The 27,929-nt window shown below is 43.6% G+C and overlaps 2 protein-coding genes and 1 pseudogene across 4 annotated transcripts in view; 1 reads left to right on the top strand and 2 right to left on the bottom strand.

The window, feature by feature from the left end:
- Positions 1–85: 85 nt before the first annotated feature.
- Positions 86–27,642, bottom strand: AMDHD1 (amidohydrolase domain containing 1). 3 transcript variants are annotated; one of them, XM_004602753.2, is made up of 9 exons: positions 26,733–26,920; positions 22,080–22,186; positions 20,410–20,474; positions 16,104–16,381; positions 11,710–11,935; positions 8,451–8,575; positions 4,519–4,612; positions 3,556–3,716; positions 86–1,106 (listed from the first exon to the last, which is right to left on the bottom strand). In XM_004602753.2, exons 1-9 carry the CDS (start codon positions 26,867–26,869, stop codon positions 1,019–1,021), a joined length of 1,281 nt encoding a protein of 426 aa, XP_004602810.2. In that variant the 5' UTR covers positions 26,870–26,920; the 3' UTR covers positions 86–1,018. The 3 variants fall into 3 exon arrangements, with proteins under 3 accessions (XP_004602810.2, XP_054974267.1, XP_054974266.1); XM_055118292.1 differs by lacking the exons at positions 20,410–20,474; positions 26,733–26,920 and adding an exon at positions 27,524–27,642; XM_055118291.1 differs by lacking the exon at positions 20,410–20,474 and having other exon boundaries at positions 26,733–26,870.
- On the bottom strand, positions 4,318–4,454 carry LOC129399244 (small nucleolar RNA SNORA53; annotated as a pseudogene).
- Positions 27,482–27,929, top strand: part of CCDC38 (coiled-coil domain containing 38) — a 55,637-nt gene continuing 55,189 nt past the window's right edge. Inside the window, exon 1 of the mRNA XM_055118429.1 lies at positions 27,482–27,577. The gene's annotated coding sequence lies outside the window, so the exon portion shown is untranslated. The remainder of the gene's footprint in view (positions 27,578–27,929) is intronic.

Below are 27,929 nucleotides of genomic sequence, written 5' to 3'. Positions count from 1 at the left end.
TAGGACTTGAGAAGTAAGTAGGACAAAGTTGCTGATAATGATGTTTAAAATGTTCACATATGTTTCAAGTTAACTCACATGGGTCTAGAAATGAGAATTTATGTAAACAAGCATTCACTCCTTTTTGGGGGGTACTGGGATGAAACCCAGAGGCTTCTGCATATCACGCATCTGCCTCTGAATCGCATCCCTGGCCTCCAGTCATTCTTCCTTTATAAGTAATTCTGCTATTTATCTATTTGCTCAAATGGTCCAGTAGATGTAGTGCCACTCCCTGGGCTAAGGGGCAACAATAATACAGAAAGCAAATATTTACCAAGAGCTATAAAGTGGGCTTATTCGTATACTTACAGGGAATCAGAAGCAAACCACTTTCTTTTAAAAGAAAAAAAGAAAAAGATGTCCCTGTATTTGGAATACTTACATACAGAAAGTGCCCACAGCCCCTGGCTGAAATGGCGAGAGCTGGGACACTGCAGTGACCTCTTTGGTCAGGACAAAGGACAGTTGGAAGTGGGACATGCTCTATTCCAGCTACTTCATGCATTCAAAGAACGTCAAAAAAGCCAAACTTGGGGAAGGAAAAGCTAGTTTCTTTATACAGAAACTACATGGTAGCTTTCTTGGTGGCCTATCACTTGGATGGCCCCTCCCTCAATTTTTACTAAAATTTTACTAAAATGCTTTCAATAGTTTTTGAAAAGCAGCAATAAATTGAAACTTTAAGCCACATCTAATTGTCAATCTGCTTTCTTCAACAATGTCCTTTAGTACTGCCCCATCATAGTCATCTTCAGAACATTTGTATCAAATATTTGTGGAAAATTTTAATATTTGGAGAATTGTATCACAACTGTTTTATCAATTTACATATCCAAGTGCACTTAGTTTTTTAAGCAGATTAATAAAACACTGAAATATTTGTGTATGGATGACATCATTCTGAGAAACTACTAAGCTATTTTCATTTTTAATATAACTTTTATGTAGTCAAAGGGTCTTCTCTTTCATATCTTGATTACTTTTTATAAGTGATTTTTCCTTTAATTATAACATATTCAATTAATTGGTGATGGCCTCCAAACTGGTAAATCAGATGCTCCCATCTAGAAAGAAATCAAACAGGATGTCAGTGCCAGAAGTGAAAATAATAACAGTGTCAACAATGCTAAATTTAAAAACACCAACTCCAACAACTTATTTATACGTCTGCATGGATATTTAGGGCTTAAAGAGTAACCAGCTAATGATAAATTAAATGTTTTTAAAGTATGTATTTGATCCTGAGGTATTGATTCAAGCGATAGCACAGCGGGTAAGGCATTTGCCTTGCATGCAGTTGACCCGGGTTCGATTCCTCCGTCCCTCTCGAAGAGCCCAGCAAGCTACCAAGAGTATCCCACCTGCATGGCAGAGCCTGGCAAGCTACTCATAGCATACTCATATGCCAAAAACAGTAACAAGTCTCACTAATGAGACGTTACTTGTGTCCGCTCGAGTAAATGGATGAACAATGGGACAACAGTGCTACAGTGCTACAGTGATCCCTAAATTTAACATCAGCATAATTTTTGATAGAAATAGAGGTTTTTTTCTGACCCTGACTAGTAGGATTACAGAGTCACTAACTTGTTATTAAGACTAGAATAGGGACCTCTTGGACCCAAGGACTGAACAGTGTAAAGCATCAGTAGGAATGATAACTTTCATATTTAGAGCATTAAATCTGAATAGTCACATTGGCAACCCAGGTGTTTAGCAGACTGGGGTGAAGAATAAAAAAATCATGGGTAAGGGAATTGAAGGCAAGCTGTTGGAATCCAGCACCAATGAGACGTCAGGGAGCTATCTGAGGTAGGCAGTTAGATAAGGATGCCTGGCCAGACATTTCAAGGAGACTTAACACAAGGGCATGTTTGCAGAGACCAGATATTTGGAGGAAAGACTCATCCTGCAGCAGACTTCATCTGGAAGAGACCCCCGGACTTAAAAGTCTTTCTCCTAGACAGTTTCCTGGAAATAATTCTCAGCCCAAATTGATGCAGATTGGAAATAAAAGATACGACATTAACTTCCCCAAATATCTCGGCATAGTCTGTTCTGGAGTTGCCTTCATCCCGAGATAGGGTGCATCATTCCTTTTCCTTTTCATTTAGAGTGCCATTCAGGGGTTGCCCAGGCCTCTCTAGAGTACAGAATTCTCTTTATTCTCTCTGTGTCTGTCTCCCTCCCTTTAGAATTCCCCCTTAGAATAAGTAGCACTGTAGCACTGTTGTCTCATTGTTCATCGATTTGCTCAGGCAGGCACCAGTAACGTCTCCATTGTGAGACTTGTTGTTACTGTTTTCGGCTTATCAAATATGCCACGGATATCTTGCCAGACTCTGCCGTGCGGGCAGGATACTCTTGGTAGCTTGCTGGGCTCTATGAGAGGGACGGAGGAATTGAACCCAGGGCCGGCCGCTTGCAAGGCAAACGCCCTACCTGCTGTGCTATCACTCCAGCCCTTAGAATAAATAGTTTCCCTTCATTAAAGTATTTTACTCTATAGTGTCTTCCGAATTTCATTTCTGTGAAGTAAACAAACTTCGAAAATCTGGGTGGAGGTCAGCACTGAATTTTCCTCCTGAAAAGAGCATAAGCTTGCCACAGCCTGAGAGCCCCAGTTCATAGGAAATTCAGGTGCTTGGGACTGGTTCTCATGCCGCACAGATCATGTGGGTCTCGCCCGGTGCTTGGCAGCCACTGTAATGAGGTAGCAGGACTTCAGGGCCCACTGTGAAAAGAACTTAAGCAGACTTTTCCCACTTCTGACCTCATTGGCCCACTTGTCCCTAACCGCCCACACCCATTCATTCATTGCCCAGCATCATTGCAGCCATCCAGGAAAGTGCTCAAGCTCTCTTTACTACCACTACTTCCTCCTGCTCTGTGGCTTCCCTTTGCACTTCACCCACAACACAAAGAATCAGAAACCACATGACATAGGGTCCTGTGTGGCCCAGGACAAGTAGAAGGTCAGAAGCCAAGTCAAAAACCAAAAATATGCAGAGGGCACAAGTCCCAAGTCCAGATAAACAGAGCAGAAGCACGGATACCTATGAAAGACATGAGACAAATGAAGGGATTGTCAAACCTGGGTCTTCCTTTCAGACCATGAAAAGGGTCAGAGAGATAGTGCAGTGGGTGAGATGTTTGCCATGTACCCTGCTGTCTTGGATTTGATTTCCAGCATTGCATATTGGCCCCCAAGCACTGCCAGGAGTGATTCTTGATCATAGGGACAGGTGTAAGCCCTGAGCACAGCTGGGTGTGGCTCAAAAACAACAAAAAAAAGGAAAAAGGAGAGAAGGGAAGGGGAGAGGAGAGGGGAGGGAAGAAGAGCAGAGGAGAGGGGAAGGAGAGGTGAAAAATTAAGGTGTAGACCAAGAGCTTTGGGTAGCTTTGGAGTCTACACAGAGCTTTCCCCTAATAACCAGTGTGAAATAGAGTTAAATAAAGCCTCCATATTACAATGAGCATAAAGTAAATAAGCTCAGTTGGGAGGATGACTACCTGGATGCATTGATGATAATGACATCTCCCTGCTTGCCAACTTCCAGAGATCCATGTGTGTGCGATTTTCCCAGAGCATAAGCTGCATTAATGGTGGCAGCAGCCAAGGCTTCAGGCATGGACATTTTCATGTTCACACAGGCCAGATGCATCACCATGGGCTAAGGCAGACAAGGAAAAGATTAGAGGGAAATAAAAAAATGGTAGCTGGAGTTTTCTCCATGCAGCACAACACGTGAAGAGAGTGAGATGTATCGGTGACATTTGACATTTACAGGAATCTTAAGTCTTGGAAAATATTGTTTCAGAGGCAATCCCCTCTATATATGTTTAATACTTACTAATAATTCTTCAAAACCACTGTTCAAGTTACTTTACTTCTGCTCTTACTTAGTAAACTTGCTTGAGTCTATGCTTTCTTTGAGTTGGAAAATCAATTATTACAAAATCACAATACTCAAGGCTGAATCAGAAAATTTTGCAAATAAAATCTTCTCTTTTCTCTTTGTGCCTGAATGTGTCTCAGTAATCCAATTGCCTACACATTTTTGCTTATTTCACAGGAAAATATTTTTAGATATATGATATATGTTGACAGTTCCTGAATTTTTTGTTAACATTTTATTCCTGGAGGTTTTAAAGTTGAACTAATTTTTTTCCAATTTTAGGGTTTACATTACAAGCAAGTCCCTTGTAGAATCTAGGAAACTTGCTTAATTCAGCTGTATAACATCCCCAGCAGAAAATTTCACCATTAGCAGAAATGTCCACACACCAGTTCAGTCCTGAAAGTCAAGAACGGCAGCATAATTGCATGTCATTTCTGTCAGAACCTAACACTAATGTACAGGTTTGATGATCTCACATTCCAAAGACTCAAGCACCTAATGAAATATCTTTAAATTCTTAAAATCTTGTTGAGGCTTAATACCTGGTGCAGAAAGTTATTTTTAAGATACTTACCATTGAAAAGCAATAAGCATTAGGGTTGAAATCACTGCCCAGAGCCACGATTACACCTTCATCCAACATCTTTCTGGCCCGAGGTTGAGTGAGTCTGAGGAATGGTGGAAAATAGATTAGATGTTTAGAATGAAAAAAATCTTATGAATCCAACTCCACTGTGCCCTGAAAGCAGCAGCAGAAACTCGCAGTTAAGTGATTAGTGGTGAAGTCCAGCTGAATCCCAGAACTCGGGATTTATTTTTAATCGCTGCTGTTGAAATTGCTTGGCTATAACTTTTTCCATTTGTGAGTGGAATCAGCAATCTTTATATACATACATATATATGTATGTGTGTATACATACTTGTGTGTATATATATTATATATTCAGAAAGTCTTGCTTTGAGGAAGAAAAATAGAATGTACAAGTTGTTTTCTGATATAATAAACATTTTCTTGCAACTCCATATGTAAAAATGCAGTTTGCAGAATACACACGGGTTATTATTATTTGTTTGTGATTATTATGGATTGTTTGGTGGGGAAAGGGTATCTGCTTCCAAGCAGTATTCATAGGATCATAGGACTCAGGGCCATTCCCAGTGACACTCAGCTGGCCGTGTGGACCCGTGTGGCCTCTCAACAGTCCTGCAAGAAGGTGCTTGGACCCCAGTATGTCTTGGACCCCAGGGACACATCTGGAAGCGTTTGAGGGTCAGGAGCATGTGATTCCAGCGATCAAACTCAGGACCTCGTTTGTGCAAGCCATGGGCTCCAGACCCTTGAACTCCCTCCCCAGACCATACACACTGATTCTTTGGGGGGTGGGGACCTCCCCAGCAGGGCTGGGATCCCTCCCAGCAATTCTTGGCTAACCTGGTCAGCAGACCAAGTGCCGCTGGGGTGCAGTAGTGCCAGGAATTCCCCAGGTCGCCCCAGTGTTGCTCAGGGACCTCTAGAGATGTCCTCTGAGTATCTCAGAGTACATCTGAGTATTTGGTGCCAGGGAGCCACCTGTGGTCTTTAACCCCTTTACATTCTCTCTGGCTCCAGGAGAGAAAATGAATTAGATCTCATAGCTGTGTTTTTAAAAATTCTTCATGACTCCCCAACTACTTCCTGTCAGACTTCAGGCTCGGCGCTAAGACAACTTGTCTCCTGCCACTCTGCCGCTGGCTCACAGCTCTGGCCTCCCTTTTTCACACATACCCCAGGGGAGATGTAGTGACATCCACACTCCAGCAGAATCTCTTCCCCCATCCTCCTGCCTCCCTTACATGTCTAGCTTCTTCACTTCGCCAGGTCTCTTCAGAAAGGCTTTCCTTGACCAACCTGGAAAAGGCAGCAGCCTCCCACCCCACACTCTCTTCTCCTGTTCTGACTTCTTAGGGAGCGATTAGCACCACCCCATTTGCTGGTTTTGCACAGCCTCTGTGTCCCAGCTAGAATGGATGCTCTTTAAAGTCTTTGTTTGTGGCTGGATCCCTGGTGCCTAGAACAAACTCTGCCAAGGAAGAAACCCCAATAGATGTGTTGAACACACGACTTAATAACAGGGGAGACAGCAATGACTCTTGCCTTGGCGCATCACCGAGGCATGACCTGCTGGGCCATTAAAGGCCACTTTAATAAGTTTCCCTCAACGATGACGGGTGTGATGGGAGGAGGTATACAAAGCAGAGAGAGAGGGAGGAAAGAGGAGAGTTAATGGTTCTCCACAGGGTCTTCCCCCACCTCTTAAAGTTATGGGGGGAATGAGGCTATAAAATCTCCTGTGGCCATTCAAAAGCATAGGGAAGGATTCCTCAATAGAGGACATTATCCTGAAAGATCCTCCAGTGGTCCAAGGTGGTGGCCATTCAAATGAGACTTCCATTCAGAGCTCAGGGTTTAGCTCTACTGGGGCCCTGAAGGAGCCTCCTGACAGAGTGATCAGAAAAATGCTTCAGGGTTGGGTTGTATGCCTTGTTTTTTTTTTAATTTTTGTTTTTGCTTTTTGAGTCACACGCAGTGGTGCACAGGGGTCACTTCTGGCTCTGCACTCAGGAATTACTCCTGGCGGTGCTGGGGGACCATATGGGATGCTGGGAATCGAACCTGGGTCAGCTACGTTCAAGGCAAATGCCCTACGCACTGTGCTATCGCTCCAGGCCAAGGGGTGCATGCCTTGTATGTGTGTAGCCCATTCCATCCCAGGCACTGCAAGGTTCCTCATGCATTGTCACATGTATCCTTGGAGACCCTTGAGCACTGCCAGGGTGAACTGGTGACTTCCACAAGCACCCAAACAGTCCCATATCCCAGGCCCAAGCATTTCCATACCCTGGGACCCTCACATTGAACTGCAGACCCACTAGGCTGAGTATTGCTGCACATGGCCCCCAGGTCCCCTGAACACTGTTGGGAGAGAGAGAGAGAGAAAACTATGACCTTTACTTTGTCCTGATTGCCCAGACAAGAGCCTGGACTCTTCCTGTGATGACAGTGAACAGCCTTTTTCACAGCAGAAGGACAATGTCTGACTTTAAGTGCTATTTAGGACCCCAAGTCTCATATATCTGCTCATCTCACAATGCTCAGATTGAAAGAATCTTTTCTGAAAAATGTGTTCCTTAGGTAGAAAATTAACCTACCTAAAAAATTAACCTACCTAATCAGTACATAAGATTAAGTCCTGATGACTTTGATGAATGGCTACTGAAACTTGCAAGAAAAGCTGTTTTAATCATATCAAAGCAGTTACAGAGTAATATTTCCAGGTTGTCTACATTGTGGGGACATTATGCATCAAGAAAATGGTCATAATAATAGAATTAAACATGTATCATATCATATACTCCTTTCTTGCTCCTTATAAAAGTCATTCACAGCTGTCTTTATAAACCTGATGCAGTTTCCCAGTACCTGCTGCATTCATGAAACCTTGGACTGGATCCATCAGGGTCCTAGGAAGTTAATCAGAGCAATGAGAATCTACCCACTAGATACCAGTAGAGCCCCTTAATGGTGACAACCAACATTGTCTCTACCAGTGATTTCCCAAGAGGCTATACTCTATACTGGCCTCTCCTTCTCCCCTCCATCCCTGGTCTTCCAGGTGGTTATTATTTTTTTTCTTCTGAAAAGGGGCAATAGGTCAAACAAGTTTGAGGATCTCTTCTCTAGACATTGTCAAATATCCCCCAGTGGGTCTAAGTCACCCTGAGTTGAAGAGCTACTGTCCTCTTGTCATAGCAGCAAAATCATTTCCAGAAAAGCCATGTAGCTCACCCCACCGGAAGCAGCTCCTCTTAAAGGAATGCATTGTCTAGGAAGGCTGGTCTCAGTCCTCAATGTGGTTGGGCCATGACAGTCACCTCATGTACTCAAACTCTCAGGCTTTATATTCAGTGTAAATAGAGAAAAGGCAATTATAAAAGATGGTTTTGGTGGGTTCACTCCACCAAAGTCAGTCAGGACATACCACAAAGTTCTTGGGAAAGTTTTATAAAACACATCTTTCTTCTGTTCCCAGGATTTAGAAGGAAGCTTGGTATACAGAATAGAATTCCCTCTCATTTTTTTTTAGAAAACTGTTCAGATCTTGAACACTTCTATACAGGCCTAACATCTTGTGTGTTTTTATAACAAGGCCTGTTTCATTATTATTTCATTGTAAAAGTAATGCTTAAGGATTTTCTCCTTGGAAAATTCCAAAAAGAGAAAATGAAAACAAAGAGTCACACTCCCTAATAACCATCACACTTATAGACAACGTGGGTCCAAGGTCCTTCTCTTCCAGATAATTCGCTCATGAACAAATTCGCTCATGATCCAGCACCAGCGGCTCCTGTGAGCTCAGCTTTCTTGTTCGGCATGGTAAAGGGATTTGTAGGCATTATGGTGTATGCATAACCGTGGAAGTGTGTGTTCTTCATGGTTTGTTCCTGTGTGGCATGAGGACACCTCACCTCAGCATGTAGGCCGTAGTGGGCAGAAGGACGGCGGAGCACCGAGCTCTTGCCATAGCAGCGATGCCTTCGTCACTCACTTCTTCCAGATGACTTATGGCCTGAGCACCCAGTTCAGCCCCGAGCTACATGGAAAGGGCAAGAGAAAGGAGGGAGGGGGTGAGGGGTTAGCCAGCATCACAAATCAGAAAGGGCCAAAGGATGGTTTTGCCTCAAAGAGAATCACATTCATTATTGAGAGTTCTTGCAAAATACCTCTCTCAAACACAAGTTCCCAAATGAGGAAAAAGATTTTAAAAAAACAAAAACAAAAAGATATTCACTTGGAAAGTAACTTGAATGCTAGATCAAAAATGATTTTAGGCACACATAACTGCTGACAAAATAATAAAATTTTTTTGAAATTATTTATGAACATAATGATAGGTTAGAGCACATGCTTTGCTTGTAGGAAGCCTTAGTTTGACCCTCAGCACCCCAGGGGCCCCTAATCACCATCTGGAGTGAGTCTGAGCCCAAAGCCAAGAGTATCTTCAGCATTGCCAGTTGTGCCTCCACCCAAAAGAAATAAAAATAAAAGATCAATTTATGAAGCCTGTGGATCAAAATAAAACATGGAGTAAAATTGGTAATGGAATAAAAAAAATACAGGATCACAAAAAGAATAATAAACGATATCATGTAGTGTCATTATATATAGTAAAAACTTCAGCTGAGAAGACGAACTTTTCATATGTATCACTTACATGTGTTTTAAATTTTTAACGTAAATTAGATTTTTCTCTGCACATAAAAAACTTTGGTCTATGGGGCTGGAGCGATAGCACAGCAGGTAGGGCTTTTGCCTTGCACACGGCTGACTCGAGTTCGATTCCCAGCAACCCATATGGTCCCCTGAGCACCGCCAGGAGTAATTCCTGAGTGCATGACCCAGGAGTAACCCCTGTGCATCGCTGGGTGTGACCCAAACAAAAAGCCAAAAAACCCCCCAAAAAACCCAACTTTGGTCTAGACAGCAGAAAACCAAGAAGAGATAATGTTATGGAAACATGAATTAGAGAGGGTCTTTTCTCAGCTTAATGGATATTCACAGACACATACTCACAGGCTGAAAGCTGGGCATGCCAGTTTATGGAAATCCAACCAGACTAATATTCTATCTCACAATTCAGCCTTTAGGGCTTGGATCTAGGAGCAGTCTGAATCGGAACTCATAGCCCAGAGCTCCACAATAAAGACTGTAGACCTTTCTGATCTTGAAATCATCCTCACTTTTCTAGCCTCTCCTCTCCTCTCCTCTCCTCTCCTCTCCTCTCCTCTCCTCTCCTCTCCTCTCCTCCTCTCCTGTCCCCCCTCCCCCTCCCGTCCCCTCTCCTCCCCTCCCCGCTCCCGTCCCCCCTCCCCCTCCAGTCCCCTCCCGTCCCCCCTCTCCTCCCCTCCCCGCTCCCGTCCCCCCTCCCCCTCCAGTCCCCTCCCGTCCCCCCTCCCCTCCCCTTCCCCTTCCCTCCCCTCCCCCTCCCCTTCCCCTTTCCCCTCCCCCTCTTTCTTTCTTTCTTTCTTTCTTTCTTTCTTTCTTTCTTTCTTTCTTTCTTTCTTTCTTTCTTTCTTTCTTTCTTTCTTTCTTTCTTTCTTTCTTTCTTTCTTTCTTCCTTTCTTTCTTTCTTTTCTCTCTCATTCTGGGTATTGGCCTCTATTTCATTCACCAGACACTTGTTTTCTATGTCCTCATATTCATTAAGCAAACATCTGGCAAATGTTTGCCCCTTTATGCACTGTGCAACCTGGGGCACAGGGCTGTATAAGACACTGTTCCTGTAGCCTCAGCATGCAGAGAGGCTATTTTAACTTAGTAGGTTACATGCAGGCTGGAGCCATTCCCCACTCTTGTTGAGGAAGGGTCTCAGAGACACAGAAGCTTAGATGGAAGACTTAGAGTTCAGACAAGTGTGTGTGTGTGTGTGTGTGTGTGTGTGTGTGTGTGATCCCATAAAGAGCATGTACAAAGGCCAGGGGATTCTGGTGTTCTAAATGCTTATTGTGGCTGAAACATGTTAGAGAGAGGGTGAAAAGAAGAGGAGGAGAAGGGGATGGATAGGAAAGTAATCTGGGGCTGGAATTCTAGTAAATCCTCATCTTGGTAAGACTACTGGCTACTGGTAGGGAGTTTAGAATTTGCCTTACAGCATGGAAAGTCTTTAAGAGAGAATTAGATGTAGTCTTCAAGGAATGGATTAAAAGGACAGAGTAGAAGCGAGCTTGAGAAAAGTTATTGTTGGTATGCAAGTGAGAAGTGGTAGTGATCGAGGCAACAGAATGAAGGGAAGTTGGTTTAGAGATATTCAAGAGGACAATTGGAAGGAGTTGCTGGTTGGCTGAGATATGGAAGGGGGTGGGGGTTGCATATGAGGACCAGATCTTGGGCGTGTTGCATATGAGAACACATTGGGGGCATTTTACATCTGTACTTGCACCCCATAGGCAGTTGTGTTTTCAGCTCTGGGGCTTAGAGAAAACTCAGAACTATAAGGATTGTGTTGTCTTATTCACTGTTGAATTTTCAGAGGATAGAACCGTGCTGGCACACAGTAGATACCCAGCTATTTGTTGAAAGCATAAATAAATGAAGCTGAACAAGACATGTATTTGAAAGTCCTCCTGTGGCTATAAATGGTGTGTTTCACTGAAATACATCTGGATTCTATTATAGAAAGATTCTAGAAGCAGTGTATGAAATGAATAGACTCTGCTAGTGTGGCTTTGTGTGCCAACCAAAATAACTCATGAATTTAGCACATAAAATCATAAAATCATAAACTTGTTTCTTATTTGTACTAATAGGCAATAATAAAAGTATATGTGCCAGGGCTGGGGAGATCACTCAAAGGACTGGTGAGCATGTATTATCTCAGAGACCCGGGCTTGATCCCTACCAGTACTGATCCCTACCAGTACAAATTCCCGGGAGCGCTGCTGGGAGCAACTCCTAAGCAACAAGGCAGAAGCAGCCAAGCAGCCCCTAAGAACTTCCGGATGTGGGCCCCAAACGAAACATGATAGAAAAATAAAAGCCCCACCAAAAAAATGTCCGTTTCTAGTAGAGGCTAGGGAGCCTGAGGCTCAGTCAGATTAAATCTGCACGATGCTCAAACAAATTCCCCAGGCTCTTGCTTTTCAGAGGGTTTTTTTCCCCCTTGAAACAAATGGATTAAGTTTTCCCTCCATGAGTGTTGACAAAAGAAAAGCGAGTAGTCAACAGTACCTCAGCAGCCTTCATCGGGTGGAGTTCATCCCCATGGAAATTGATCTGCAGTCCCATGTCTTTTCCAGTTTGAAGAATCCGCCTAGTGGAGTCGAGATCAAAGACGCCCTTCTCACAGAACACGTCTATATTGTCCACGTGTAGCTCCCCTTTCCGGCTAAGTTCCTTCAGCTTTGGAAGGTGGTTATGGACTATGTCATCAGCAGCTTCCGTGGCAGTTTTTCCTCTAAGGAAAGAAAATATTAGCAGAGCCATATAAATACAATTATACTTTATATTAAATATATACATGTTGACTTTTATACCACCACACCTAGTGGTGCTCTGGCCTTACTCTTGGCTCTGTGCTTGGGGATCACTCCTGGCAGTGCTTGCAGTCATATGCAGAGGCAGGGATTGAGCTTGGGAAGGCTAGATGCAAGACATGCACCTTGACTGCTGTACTATCTCTCTGGCCCCTATATATATTTTCAAATTGAGAAAGTATTATTTTGTTGTTATTTCTGGGCCACACCCAGTGGTACTCAGGGCTTACTCTGGCTCTGTGCTCAGGGATCACTCCTGGTGGGCTTGGAAGACCATATGGGGTGCAGGGGATCAAACCCAGGTCAGCCATATGCAATGCAAGTGCCTGGCCCACTGTACTATCTCTTTGCCCCCAGAGAAAGGATTTTTTTGGCACTTGGACACTGCACTTAAGAAACTCACACAGTTTCTTAAGTGCAGTGTATGAGGTATGAGGCTGAAGAGTTAGGACAGTAGGTAGGGTATTTGCCTGGCACATTCGAACCACGATTTGATTCCTGATATTCCTTATGGTCCCCTGAGCACTGCCAAGAGTAATTTCTGAATGCAGAGCCAGGAAAACCCCCTGAGCACAGCCATATGTGACCCCCAAAAACAAAAAGAAACAAACAAAAAAGAAATAAAGAAAGGAAAAGATAAAGAAGTTATTTAAATGACTGCAACTCACGGCTGGAGCGATAATACAGCGGATAGGGTATTTGCTTTGCACACGGCCGACCCAGGTTCAATTCCCAGGATCCCATATGTTCCCCTGAGCACCGCCAGGAATAATTCCTGAGTGCACTTAGTGCAGAGCTGAGAGGAACCCCTGAGCATCGCTGGGTGTGACCCAAAAAGCAAGAAAAAAAAAATCAGGATCATTAAAAAAAAATTACTCTGACTCTAAAAGGTAGAGAAAGAATCAGAGCTGGGCTATAACAACTCAGGGCTATAACAATTGGGATATACCTATAGAGTAGAGCTAGATATTTACTGACCCGAAATGCACAGACTCAAGTGGTCACTTATTCCAGCTTTCCTCTGTCACCTCTGAGAAAAGTCGGAGAGTTACCTGACTAAAAACGGAATCTTAGAGTGCTTCCTGGAATGCTATTCCGAAATACAACATTGGTCCCAGGTATCACCCTGCCATTTTTTTCTGTTTCTAGAGCCTAAGACTTCTTGTGTCATCATCTGAGGACAAGGCATAAAAGGCCTTAAAATTCTGTTTCTGGCATAGTAATATCTTAGAAAGAGCTAGGCTTTTGAAGTCATATGGACACTGAACTCTTCTATTTCTGGGTATGTAACTTTGCATACCTTATTTAGACATTAGTTGGCACACTCTCTGCCCCCGCCCTGCAAGCTTTATCACTGTGGTACAGAACAAGATGTAGAGGCTTATAGACAAGTGGATCACAGTTCAGTAAAGAGAAAAGAAAAAAGAAAAACAAGTTAGCACACAGGGCTTCTTGTTCAGCAAATCCATTTGGTTGGGTGTGTAGGCGTGAATTGTAAGAAGAGTGGCAATTAACATATGTTGCTTCTAATTCTCAAGACAATTACAGAGAATGGGATGTCTTACAGATGAAGAATTTATGCTCGAAAAGTCAAGCCACCCAACTGGAATCAGCTGAGCTGGATTGAAGCCTGGATCCCAAATCCCGGGGTGAGGCTCTCTCACGGTACATTATCTTTCCTAATGAAAGTAGGAGCCAACTACTTGACACCTTATATTCCATTTGAAAATGATTGGTGTTTTTTATTTTCATAGCTAGGCTGTCCTAAAAAAAGAAAAAATTTTGTTTTTCTTTTTTCTTCTTTTTAATGAACGTTTGAACTTGAATCATTTTAGATATATCTATATATATGCTAAAAACATTTAAATATCATTGAAAATCTTGCCCTTCCGTCCAGCCCTACGTCCCCTACGTCCACTGCCTGGGCATCGCCTTCACCTGAGCCCTCTGTGCCCTGCGTGATCATCGCCGGTCCCCGTCTAACAGGTACTTGTGGATCCCCTTACAGCGGACATTAACATTGGAACTGACCTGGGGTGTGGCCTCTACTAAAGGGGGCGTGGCCCCATCAAAAGTGGGCGTGGCCTTATCCTCCACGCCAGCACCTTAGACTCCCATCCCAACCTTCATTATCTAATTTTGTGGAAAGCATTCTGGCCACCTCAAACACAACACAGCAACAATCTTCTGGCCGACTACAGTTCCACCAAAAAACAATTGTATTCAAGAATTTTGATACAGCCCAATTGGAAACAACATCTCTTCCAATGCTGCACTAGATGCCTATCATAAGTCGCAGAATAATGTCCACGAGGAAAGAAGTACTCTAAACTAGGAAAAGGTTGAGCACTGTGGATCTTATTCAGAATTTTTTCTGTCAATCAGAGGGAACAGTTCCAGTGAACCTAAAGGCTTTACCTTGTTAGATCCACAACAACATGAAGAAACAGCGCAAATCTCCACTACAAGTAGAGGACGAAGAAAAGAGCCCCGAATCCTCAACAGGAGGTAGCCACAAGTATGATCTCTCCGACAAAGAATTCCGAGATGAAATGCTGAGGATGTTCAAGGAACTCAAAGAATCAGTGGAACAGTTGTATAGAAAATTAAAGGAAGAAGTGAAAGAAATGGGGGAATGGATAACTGAGGAAATACAGGAAGAAATGAGAGCAGAAATAAGAAAGCTACAAAAAGAAATGTCACAAATGAAAGATTTGATAGATGAACTTAGAAACTCAATAGGTGCCCTCAACAGTAGAATGTCAACGGCCAAAGACAGAATCAGTGATCTTGAAGACGAACAGCAGAAATCGTATAGGCAACAACAAACAATGGGAAAAGACCTCAAAATGGCTCTAAGGCGAATCAGAGACCTAGGAGGTGACTCCAAGAGGAACAACATTAGAATCATCGGAGTACCGGAAGGACAGGGAGCCAACCCCAGTGAAAAAACCACAGTTAAATATCATTGAAAATCTTAAGGATTTGTATTTTGCAAATTTAATAATATACTAACATTTAATAATAAAGTAAACTAGTTCCTTTGAAGATGGTAAGCAAAAAATTAGCAAAATTTTGCAATTTATGTTCAAGTAACATTGGTTTCACTGTATATAGGTTTCAGGTTCAGAATTATAGTTTCAAATCTGTCTATGCCACATTAGGGACTCCAACTATAAACAAAAATTAAACGATTAAACTTTTAAATAATTTTGGTCACTTTGGCTATCTCCATTTTCAGGGGCTAAAATTGCACTATGCCTTTTGAGAAGCTCTGTGAGTTTCCAAGACCCTAATTGATTATTTTTCAGATCTATTTGTTCTGGAATGTCACATCTTCTAGTCCAGAAATTTGAGGGACAAATAAGAAACAGATACAAAAGGGAACAGAGTTCTCTACAGGAAAGCCTGGTAGGAAGAGATTTGTAGACAAAAGTGGAAAGCTTAAAAGAGTAACGTTAAAACAAATAGTATTGCTGTTAAACAAACAAATAAAAAAAAACATAACCAAAACTCAAACCTATCCTGAATTGTCTTTGCTTTGAGATAAGATCTAGCTCCCCTACCCTGTTCCCCCCACTCCACCCGCCATGGAGTGCTGTTCTTTCTCACTGCAGTTGTGGAGGGCACACCTGGAATTGCCAAGGGTTATTGAGAGTCCAGGCGTGCCAGGGGCTTTATACATGCAAAACATGTGCTGTCCCCTTGAGCCACATTTTCAGTCCCCCAAATCGTTATTCTTAAAGTGCTTTGTGCTAGTTGTTACGGGAAACTATTGAAACTAATAAAGTTATTTGTAAAGGACTATGAGAAGGCATTTCCTTTTGTTCACCAAAGGAGCTGAGGGTCTCCTCTTCTCCTTTATCAGTAAGAGAGAGAGCCCGGGCTGGGCCCGGCGTGGCTGGCTTTCCTAAAACCGAGCGTGCAACAACGACTGCTCAGTAGAACCACCACACCTCTGCCAAGTGGGCTCCCACCCGTCTCCTTTCGAGCGTTAAGGGGCCAAACCAATGCCGATGTCCACCCTCAAGGCCCCGGCTAGGTGCTCAATGCGCCCAGTGATTCCACGGGCCCCTCGGAGGACGTTACTTTGGCACCGAGTGCGCCCCGCAGTAGGTGGCCGAGATGCCGATGTCCAACTGGCGCCGGGCGCGCTCAATCACGCGCAGCATCTTGAGCTCGGTGTCCAGGTTGAGGCCGTAGCCGCTCTTGCACTCCACCAGCGTGGTGCCGGCGCTCAGCATGCACCCCAGCCGCTGCTGAAAGGTGCGGAACAGCTCCTCCTCCGACGCCTGCCGCGTGCGCTCCACCGTGAAGTTGATGCCACCGCCAGCCTGGTGGATCTCCATGTACGTGGCTCCTGCCAACTGAACACACAGCTCTGGGTGAAGGCAGGCCCACACCGGTGGGTGGGTGGCTGCCGGGTCTGTGGAAGCTCAGTCCATTATTAAACACAATTCGCATGCTGCCAGCCTGACTCTGGGGGCCAGCTACTCTGCCAAGGTAATCTCAAAGATGGAAGTCGGGTGGGGGTGCAGACGGCATGGCAAAGGAGGGGCTGGGACATTGTCATGGCAAGACCTGCTTCCCATTACAACTCTTGGGCAGTGGTGATTACCAGCCAGTATGAGCAACTCTGTATTTCAGTTTATTTGGGGTTAGGCCTACACTCTACGGTGCCCAGGGTCTACTTCTATGAAGGTGATCTGACTGGCTCCTAGCCGTCTTGGGGGAGAAAGAGGGCATGGAACCAGGAACTGGGGGGGAGGGGGTGTACACTAGTACACTAGCCACCCTTTGTGCACCCTTTGAGCCACACTGGCTGTATTTCTGTATTGCAGTTCCAGATGTACTCCCTAGATGTACTCCCCAATTCTCAGCCTTCCTACAATGCCCAGCACTTTGGATAAATCGGTACCACTGCAGATATTCAAAAGTCTACTGAAGACCAGGAGTGTTGGTCCATGGTAGGAAGTTTGCCACCAAGTGGGAGGGAGAGTACAGTGAGGACAGAGGCATCATTATCACTATGACAGTGATAGTTAGAAATGATAGTAGGAAATCATCAGTCTGGGCATGAATTGAGTGTTGAAAGGAGGTAAAGGGATATACATGATAACTAGCAGTACTGCATACCACAGTGCCTAAAAGGAAAATGAGAGAGAGAGACAGAGACAGAGAGAGTTATCTGCCATAGAGGCAGGCTGTGGGGGCAGGCAGGGAGGGAGGACCATAGCCACTGGGGTGGGAGGAGAAACTGGGAACATCGGTGGTAGGAAATGTGTACTGGTGAAGGGACAGGTGTTGGAACACTGTATGACTAAAACTCAATCGTGAACAATCATGGACTTTGTAACTGTGTATCTCACAGTGATTCAGTTTATTTGTTTATTTTTTAACTTTAAAAATGTTCACTGAGGCACTGGAGCAATAACACAGCAGCTAGGGCGTTTGCCTTGCAGTGGCTGACTCGGGTTCGATTGCCAGCATCCCATATGGTCCCCTGAGCACCGCCAGGAGTAATTCCTGAGTGCAGAGCCAGGAGTTACCTCTGTGCATCGCCAGGTGTGACCCAAAAACACACAAAAAATTTTAAAATGTTCACTGAAGAGTTAGGGACAGAGAGTGGTATGTCTCATTATTTGGCCATTAGAATTTGGTAACTGACCTTTGCGACTCAAACAAGCCAAGATGAATTTCTAGAACCACAGGATTCCTGTGACTCTGCCACAGTGAGTGTTGGGCAAACAGGGCATTCGGGCTAGAGATTCACTCAAAGGTTATGGTCGACCCAGATCCATCCCTGGCACCCTTATAGTTCCCTGAGTACAGAGCAAGGAATAAGCCCTGAGCACTTCTGGGTGTGTCTCCCAAGTACAAAATATGTGTTCACCTAGAGGGTGTCCTGGATATTTTTCATCTAAGTTCTGCCCTAAATGAACCTACATGAGCTATGACCTCGGGCAACACCATTCTCACAGTGCCCTTACCTCACTCTCTCCATCTCTGTTATGATAGCATCCGTTACCTCTCTTCAAGGTCGCTTTTAGCTCTGAAATTTTGTGATTTAACAAAGAAGTCTGAAAAACCTCTCTAGTGTAAGACAGGCGGGTAGGGCATTTGCCTTGCATGCAGCCGACCCAGGTTTGATTTCTCCATCCCTCTTGGAGAGCCCAGCAAGCTACTGAGAGTATTCTGTCCTCACAGAAAAGCTTGGCAAGCTACCCATGGTTTATTTATATGGCAAAATCAGTAACAAGTCTCACAATGGAGACGCTACTGGTGCCTGCTTGAGCAAATCAATGAAAAACGGGACAACCGTGCTACAGTGCTATGTAAGAGCTGAATGTGTGTTTCTTTTTCTTGAATAATCCAATTCAGGTGGGGGGAAAATCTAACTTAGAAATTAAGCTTTTGGTACATCTACACAATGGAATACTATGTAGCTGTTAGGAGAGATGAAGTCATGAAATTTGCTTATAAATGGATAGACATGGAGAATATCATGCTAAGTGAAATGAGTCAGAAAGAGAGGGACAGACAAAGAAGGACTGCACTCATTTGTGGAGTATAGAATAACATCACATGAGGCTGACACCCAAAGACTGTAGATACAAGGGCCAGGAGGATTGCCTCATAGCTGGAAGACTGCTTCATGAGCGGAGGAGAAAAGGCAGATGAAATAGAGAAGGGATCACTAAGAAAATGATGGTTGGAGGAATCAGTCGGGATGGGAGATGCGTGCCAAAAGTAGATAATGGACCAAACATGATGACTCTCAGTGTCTGTGTTGCAAGCCATAATGCCCAAAAGTAGAGAGAGAGTATGGGGAATATTGTCTGCCATGGAGGCAGAGGGAGGGTGGGAAAGGAGGGATATACCAGGGATATTGGTAGTGGGGAATGTGCACTGGTGGAGAGATGGGTGTTTGATCATTGTGTGATTGTAACCCAAACATGAAAGCTTATAACTATCTCACGGTGATTCAATAAATTTTTTTAAAAAAGAAAGTAAGCTTTTAAAAAATATGTAGGAAGAAAAGAGGAAACTCAGTACACATAGCTAAGTGAAACAGGGTCCCTCTGAAATCACTCCATCTTGTGTGTTTTCAACTCTTTGGCATTCTAAAAAAAATGCAAAACTATGGGTACAGTAAAAAAGACTACTGGTTCCAAAGGTTGGGAGGAAAGAGGATGATGATTTAAAGCAGAGGATTGGGGAAGCAGTGAAACCACCCAAGGAACTTAGGATGATCCATGGTATCATACATTTCCCCAAATCTATAGAATGCGCACCAATAAGAGTGGACCTTAAGGTGAACTACTAACTTGTGATAAAGATGAATGACTGTAGGCTCATCAGGCCATGTGTAACAAATATAATTTTCGGGAGGGAGATGTAGATAATAAGAGTAGCGGGAAGGGGGAGGGTTGGCACAGGAATACATGGAAAAATCTCTTGTCTCCTACTCACTTTTGCTGTGTAGGTAGAACTGCTATAAAATATAACTACTGAAAAAAAACAATGCAATAAAGACTCAGTGGGGATTTGAGGATTAACTATGGCAAATTAGTGACTGATGTAGATCACATTTTATGTTTCTTAATAAATCCCCTATGCCTGGGAGGAAAAAGAGAACCAGACATTTTCTTTCTGCCATAAGTAAAATATTTTTACCAAATTTGACTCTAATAAATAATGATTTTTTTTAAACTGTTTTCTTAAACCTCTCTTGAGGCTGCCAGAAACAATAAACTGTAATGAGGGAAAGGAAAGAGGAAAATTATAAAGCAAGACAGTTCAGTTCTGTTTTAAATAGAGGATTCTACTGCTAACGTATTTTCAAATGATTATGCTTAAAGGGTTGCCAGCCACATGCATAACATAAAGATTTGGTACAAATTATTATCAGTTATTTTAGTTTCTTTAGAAGAGCCTCCCAAGTGGTGCTCAGAAGACCCTAGGCCTCTTCCATGGATTCTCATCCAACCGGTCTAGAGCTTCAACTCAAGACCAAAGGATGTGGAACTGTTAAGGCACTACAGAGCCAGAGATTACTTGGGCCAATTCAGTGGTCCTCTGGGACTCCAAGGACTCACTCAGAGGTGTTTGTGGGGGTAGAACAATGTTGTACCAGGTGATGCTCTAGGGACCGTGTAGTGCTGGGGACCAAACCAGGCTCACCGCATGCAAGGCAAGGGCCTTAATCTCTATACAATCTCTCCACCCCTAGTTATGTTTTATTGCAGTTTACTCCATAGTATATACCAGTAAAAATATCCACTTGATAGACATGGATGACATATGTTGCAAAGTCTGATTAGCTTCAAGTCTCTGGAAAAAGACTTATCTATATCTGTGCTTTATTTTCATTTGCTTTCACTGTTACAGTTACCTTCATTGCAAATTCGTGAACTCTTTCGCCAGCCCATACTGGATGTGTGTGTGCGTCCACCAACCCTGGAAGCAATAAATTAAATCAATTTTCAAGTTAGAGAAAAAAAAATCCTGAGAGAGCAGGAAGTTTGTTCTATACTCTCTGGAATTCATGATGGTCTCATTCATTGCCAAGGTGGGTAAAAGAAAGGATTTGTGGTTTTCTAGCAGAGAGGAAATAAGCCTCTTTGCAGTGCTTGCCTAGAAGGTTCTAATAAATGAGAGTGAGTCAACATAACAAAAATGCTCCTTAAATATCTTTCTTAGACTTGGATTATAGATAAGTAGTAAAACATTTGTCTAAGACCCTGGATCCAGTTCAAGGAAAACACACACACACACACACACACACACACACACACACACATAATGGAGAGGAAGGAACAAAACTCTTTTACTTCATAAGTCCATACTCACCAAGTGGGCTTTTAAAATGGAATATTGCGGAGTCATAGAGAAAGTTCAGTGAGCACACAGCCAACCCAGGTTCTATTCCTGGCATCCCATATGATCCTCCTTAGCCCACCAGGAGTGATTCCTGAGTGCAGAGCTAGGAGTAACCCTTGAGCACTGCCAAGTGTGGCCCCCAAACAAATCCCATATGGAATATTTTATATATGTTGAGTAAAACCAAGAACCCAATCTTCAAAGAATACTGTTGGTGTGAAAATGGATAGAATGATTTTTACTCTCAACTCTGAAAAGATAAAACATAAAATCAGAAAGATGAATCTTTCTTCAGGGGAGAAATAGATTTTAACTAAAGAGAAACTACCAAGTACAATTCAGTGAAGTGTATCTTTCGAGACTATTTGAATATTTGAAATAGCTGTGTACTACGTGATTCTTTAATGTTTTTTACTGGACTAAAATTGAGTCTCTATTCTGGTTGCTTTCTGCCATTTTCAGCTCTTTTACCTCATGCTTTACCCTGACTGCATCTCCTGATTCCCAACACCTGAAAGGCAAAAGTTTTGTCAAATATACCCACTATACATTTTAAAGATATAAACTCTAGTCTCAGCATATATGTAGGACTCAAAATCTGTGAAGCTTCTTTCAGGTATTTCATGAAGTCATAAAACATAGATAATCTAAGAGATGGTAGTTAATAAATGGAGTTTTTTTTTCAGTGACTAAAACTATATGAACTTCAGTGAAATCTCTAGGGTTTTTATTTTTTCTTTTCCATTTAGAGGTGTATCCTTTTTCTCATACCTTATACAATTTTAGAGTAAATTCTGGTAATAGAGTCAGTAATTTTTCCTGCCTTTGCCCCTAAGTAATGAATTAATAAAATCCTTCTTCCAGTGGGTTTTGAACCAAAACACAACACACTTGTGAATGATTGGGTTTGACTCCCAGTTTAGCCCTTTGTCTGCTTAGTAATTTGGGGTAAGACCTTCCTTTAACCTTTGAACTTCAGTTTTCTAATTTATTACACAAAGGTGTTAGGGATTACAAAGGTCATTGCAGAAATTCAACATGGAAACATGATAGGAAAGCAGTTGGATATTAATAACAGAACATGGTAGCTTACCGTATGACCATGTCTAAAACAAGCTCCTATTTCTCCTCCATATTACTAAAACTTTACATTTCAGGGTCTTCTTTGAAAGGAGATTATACCTGGCAAGATGCATTTCCCAGAACAGTCAATTCTTTCTTCAAAGGTTGCATCAGAAAACTGTCTTCTGATAGCATCGGCAGGACCAATGGCTTTTATAACCCCATCCCTAAAGAAACATCCAGAAGTAATTACTTGACTTTGAGGAAATATTGTAAGAAATCTGACTTCTGACTTAAAAATATACTACCAATCATTTTTATGTTAGTCAACATTTATTACATTTACCTCTTAAATCTGTGTGTTTGAAAAGTGATTCTACTGGGAGCAGAAACTACATGGAAAAAAGTTATGAGGGCAGGAGTGATAGCACAGCAGGTATGGCGTTTGCCTTGCACATGGCTGACTGGGTTCAATCCCCAGTATTCTATATGGTCCTCCAAGCACGGTCAGGAGTAATTCCTAAGCACAGAGCCAGGAGTGACCCCCGAGCATCTCTGGAGTGACCCAAAAAACAAAAAAAGAGTTCTTATGAAAAGAAGTAGAATCATTGTGGGAATTGTGGGGAGGGTATATTTAGGAATTATTACCACAAGGTACAGGATTATCTTCTACAAGATTCTGAACCTCTGAACCACCAATGTATTCCTAATTATCATGTTTCAATAAAAGTTTATGTACAAAATTGTTTCCATAACAGAGGAAATTTTATTTGGGGGCTGGGATTTCCCTAGCAGTGTTCAGTGGCTCCATATTAGCCTCATAGCTTTAGAGCTTAGAGCTCTGACTCTGTGGGGGTGGTGATAACCATGATTGAACGTGGGGCATATTCTCTAGCCTTTGAGCTTCCTCGACCTAACCCCCATACATTGTTTTAAGGTAGTCTAAGACACACCATAATCAATATTGAAAGCTGCAAGATCAAAGAAGGAACTTATAGACAAAGGAACTCCCATCAGATTCACAAAAGATCTATCAAAGATCTCTACAGGCCAGAAAAAAGTAGTTGGATGCAATTTCAAAAAATACTCAGTGAAATATACACCTCATCAAGAATACTCAATCCAGTTAGATTATCATTCAAATTTGAAGGAATGATACAAAACTTCATGGACAAATAACAACTTAAGAAATTCATAGCCTTGAAATCAGTTTTGCAAGAAGCATTAAAAATTTTCCTTACCATGCGGGAGAAGAGAGTTGCGGGCTGAATGAGGGCTAGAGACTGAGCACAGTGGCCACTCAACACCTTTATTGCAAACCACAACAGCTAATTTGAGGGAGAGAACAGAAGGGAATGCCCTTCCACAGTGACAGGGTGGGGTGGGGGGAGATGGGATGGGGGAGGATGGGAGGGATGCTGGGTTTACTGGTGGTGGAGAATGGGCACTGGTGAAGGGATGGGTTCCCGAACTTTGTATGAGGGAAGCATAAGCACAAAAGTGTATAAATCCGTAACTGTACCCTCATGGTGATTCATTAATTAAAAATAAATAAATTTATTATAAAAAAAGTTTCCTTAAAGACAAGACAAATTTCAGAAACATGCATAAATTCTATAAAATGATGGCTATAAATGATTTTGTCTTAATTTTCTTTAAAATACTGCTTCATCACTGTTTACAATAGCCAGAATCTGGAAAAAACCCGAATGCCCCAGAACGGATGACTGGTTGAGGAAACTTTGGTACATCTATACAATGGAATACTATGCAGCTGTTAGAAAAAAGGAGGTCAAGAATTTTGTAGTTAAGTGGATGGGCATGAAAAGTTTCATGCTGAGTGAAATGAGTCAGAAAGAGAGAGACAGACATAGAAAGATTGCACTCATCTATGGTATATAGAATAACAGAGTGGGAGACTATCACCCAAGAACTGTAGAAATAAGTACCAGGAGGTTGACTCCATGGCTTCGAGGCTGGCCTCACGTTCCGGGGAAAGGTCAACTCAGAGAAGCGATCACCAACTACATTGTAGTCGAAGGCCATGTGGGGGAAGGGAGTTGCGGGCTGAATGAGGGCTAGAGACTGAGCACAGCGGCCACTCAACACCTTTATTGCAAACCACAACAGCTAATTAGAGAGAGAGAACAGAAGGGAATGCCCTGCCACAGTGGCAGGGTGGGGTGGGGGGGAGATGGGATTGGGGAGGGTGGGAGGGACGCCGGGTTTACGGGTGGTGGAGAATGGGCACTGGTGAAGGGATGGGTTCCCGAACTTTGTATGAGGGAAGTATAAGCACAAAAGTGTATAAATCTGTAACTGTACCCTCACGGTGATTCTCTAATTAAAAATAAATAAATTAAAAAAAAATAAAATAAAATACTGCTTCATTATTTACCTAATTATCACTGGTCTTTTTAGAAAAACAAGAAAACCCATGAAAATTTTCTTTAGCACTTTGTATTTTTGCCTCTCCTCTGAAACATAAATACTCCATATATTTGAGTTTATTTTTCCAGTCCTTTTAATTTTGTTCATTTCTGTTGGTTTTGGGGTTTTTTGGGTCATACCTGGCCCAAAATTACTAAAGTGCTCAGCATTTACTCCTGGCTCTGTGCTCAGGGATCACTCCTGGTGGGTCCTTGGCTTACCCATTATGCTATCTCTCCAGCCCCTGTTTCTTTTTTATTAGATATTTCATCTTGGTTTTAGCCCTTGGATGAGACACATAACAGTATGTGCATTTCTCTGTTTCCTTCTTGGTGCTTCTTCAAGATCAATTATAACCTGTACACACACTTGGGCACATATATAAAAACTTGATTAAGATATCCTTGAAGTCCCAAGTGACTAAATATAATGGAAGAATCTAGGCTCTGTAGCAACAATCTCTGAAATATTATTGGGGGGGCTAGGGTTTTCTGGGATTTTATTTTTATATTTCTAATACCTGAGGGATTTGGTGCTAATTGCTGCTAATTGTACTCATAGCACTCTGACCCATAGCCTACTCTCTTCTCATCTGCCACAAGTGACCCTGAATACAAGATTCTGCAGAAGAAAAGTGATGCGAAAATGTAAGACTATCATCTAAATAATTCACCCTGAAAACACTTTTTTTTACCTTAAAATATTCAGAAAGAGAAAGCAAATTATGTATTTCAAAGTAGGGAGAATCATCAGAGAATTATACCAATTCTGCATTTTATTTTACATACAGATGAAAACCATTCTGTATTGAACTAGCCAGACAAAGTCAAAGAGCAAAATTCCAAGTATTTGATACATACAATTTAATGAAGGAAACCTAACAAACTTGTAGGAAGTATGTAATAGACTCAATTAAGAAAATCCCCACTGGACCACAAGTCAACACCTCTTTTCTTTTTCTTTTCCTATTTTGCATAGTTTTCTGGGGACCTAAGTGGAGAAAACATCCAATAAGTTGGATATTACTAGATACATCCAAGTTGGAGGTACTACTATAATTTTTAAAGATTATTTAGTCTCTCCTTGTCACTGTCATCCCGTTGCTCATCGAATTGCTCCAGTGGGTACCAGTAACATCTCCGTTTTTTTTTTTTTTGAGACTTGTTGTTACTGTTTTTGGCATATTGAATACGCCACGGGTAGCTTGCCAGGCTCTGCCGTGCAGGCGAGATACTCTGGGTAGCTTGCTGGGCTCTGCGAGAGGGGTGGAGGAATCAAACTTGGGTCAGCTGCGTGCAAGGCAAACGCCCTACCGCTGTGCTATTGCTCCAGCCCAGTGTCTCCTTAGATAAGTATTTCTGTAACTTTCTAAATCAGTGTGCAATTCTATGAATTGGTTTTAACAAAATGTCGACTAGGGATGTTTTTAATCCATTAATTACAAACTAGCAAACAAATGTACGTGCATACACACATACTTCGGTCCTTTAATCCTCTTATTAATTGCAAACAGACAAACACACATGCATATACACATAATATAGGTACTGGGCTCTTACACAACCCTCAGCAGCCTCGGGTAAGAGGTGAGGCCAAAGTCTCCCGTGTAATCGCTGAGCATTGGGCCGCTCCAGCTCAGGCAGCATCCATCCCCCCTCCCTTCCCCACTCCAGGCCCGCCCTCCCAGACTTTGGCTGTTCTTTTATTCGTGTCCAGTAGGAAGCACACAGGATTAGATTAAAAAAAAATTACTGAAAGGGGCCTCTTTTTCTGGTGGCTGCCTCTTCCTTTACTGTCATCCCAAACATCACGAAACGGTTCTCCAGTTCTTGTGGACTAAGCAGCGTGAGGAGAGGGGGTGTGGAAATTCAGGTCTCAGAACTCCACCCACAAAAAAGATATTCATTTGTCAAAAGATCTGGGGACTCTGTGTGTGTGTGTGTGTGTGTGTGTGTGTGTAAGTGTTCAGAAATGTGTCTTTTTAGAAAAAAACAGGCCATGTGACACAAGTGGTCCTTTGGGTCGACACCACAACTTCCCGAAACGTTAGCAAAAAACCCAGCCCCCTTTTGAGCGCGGACAACGCTCGCTCATTTCACCCGAGCCTAAAGCGTCCGGGTGGGCTGTAGTTTTTTTCACCAAATGGAGACGATGCAATCTAACATATAAGCCACAGGGGCCCCCAAAGGTAGGCGAGCCAAACAGCCGGTGCGGACAGGCCAGCTTCTCCCCAGACTTCGCTCCGCAATGCCCGGCATGCTAGCAGCTGCCAAGAGGCGAGTCGGGCTGTGGCCGAGGTCTCCCGCAGTCCCCACCCCGGCCCCTGCACGCGCCGCCACTTACGAGCCGACCACCAGGCTGGCCCCCTCCAGCACCGCCAGGCTGCGCAGCGCGTCCCGCGCCAGGAAACGCTCGCCGCGGGCGCACACCAGCACCACTTGCTGCGCGTTTTCCAGCAGGAGGCGGTGGCCGCCAGCCATGTCGCCGTGCGCCGCGGGTCTCGGGGACGCTCGGGGCTGGGGCCGCGGGCCTGGGCGCGGGGCGGAGCAAAGCGGGGGGCGGGCGCGCGTGCCCTCTGCACCCCGGGCCAGCCACGCGCGCCTGCCCCCACCAGCGCCGATGCCAGGACCCGCCGGGAGGATGATTATTAGTCAAGAACTGTTATCGCGGAATCTCCTTATTGGGTGGGGGGTGCCGTTCAGGGAGGGGACCGTCCAGTTTCGTGCTGGGTAAAGGTGGCAGAAATTGTCCTGGCTTGACAGGTTAGGAAACTGAAGCTCGTCCCTGGAGAGATAATGAGGCGCTGCGACCTCACCAGGGGAGAGGGCATCATTGGGAGGCTGGGACCCCCAAAACGGGCTGAGTGGGCTGTGCAGGGGGCAGGTGGGGAAGCCTGGGACAATGCCTGGGAAAGAGCGTGTGGACGGGAGTCCGAGTTGGGGCCCCCGAACTCCAGCTGCCAGCCCGCAGAGGGACCCCCGAGCCTGCGGGCCGCGCTCCCGGGTGCGCGCGGCGCGGTGGAGGCGCGGTTGGCCGGTGGCGCTGAGGATTCGGTACCCGCTAGATGCAGGGCAGCGCCCGCGGGGGGAGGAGAAAGCCGAGGCCACGGCCCGAGGAGCAGACTTGGCGCTCACCCACTTGACGACTTCCTGAAGGAGAGGTTGAAACCGTTCCTACATCCAAACTCGGTGAGGTAAAACTGCTTGCAGCCATGGAGTCCCCAAGCCACACAGCCCAGCTGTGTCTGCTGGCGCCTTAATTGGCGATCCAGCGAGGGTGGAGACCGAATCTAGGATTTGTTGTTGTTGTTGTTGTTGTTGTTGTTACTGTTTTTTGGCAGTGACCTCTCCAACACCTCTTCCCATCCCTAACCCGCTGCTGTGAATAAGTGGTGGGGTACCAGTCTTTGTTAGGAATGTCTTATTTTTTTGTTTGTTTTGTTTTGTTTTATTTTTTAATTGAATCACCGTGAGATAGTTACAAGCCTTCATGTTTGAGTTTCAGTCATACAATGATCAAACACCGGTATCCCTCCACCAG

Source organism: Sorex araneus, chromosome 10 (genome assembly GCF_027595985.1).
Source record: "Sorex araneus isolate mSorAra2 chromosome 10, mSorAra2.pri, whole genome shotgun sequence".
NCBI lineage: Eukaryota > Metazoa > Chordata > Mammalia > Eulipotyphla > Soricidae > Sorex > Sorex araneus.
This window is presented reverse-complemented; position numbering and strand designations above follow the sequence as displayed.

Coding starts and splice junctions, on each gene's coding strand:
- AMDHD1 (XM_004602753.2), bottom strand. CDS start 26,869: ATGGCTGGCGGCCACCGCCTCCTGCTGGAAAACGCGCAGCAAGTGGTG. Junction 20,475..22,079: donor TGGGAAATGCATCTTGCCAG/GTATAATCTCCT, acceptor TATTGCTTCCAG/GGTTGGTGGACGCACACACA. Junction 3,717..4,518: donor ATGCTTATTGCTTTTCAATG/GTAAGTATCTTA, acceptor TGTCTGCCTTAG/CCCATGGTGATGCATCTGGC.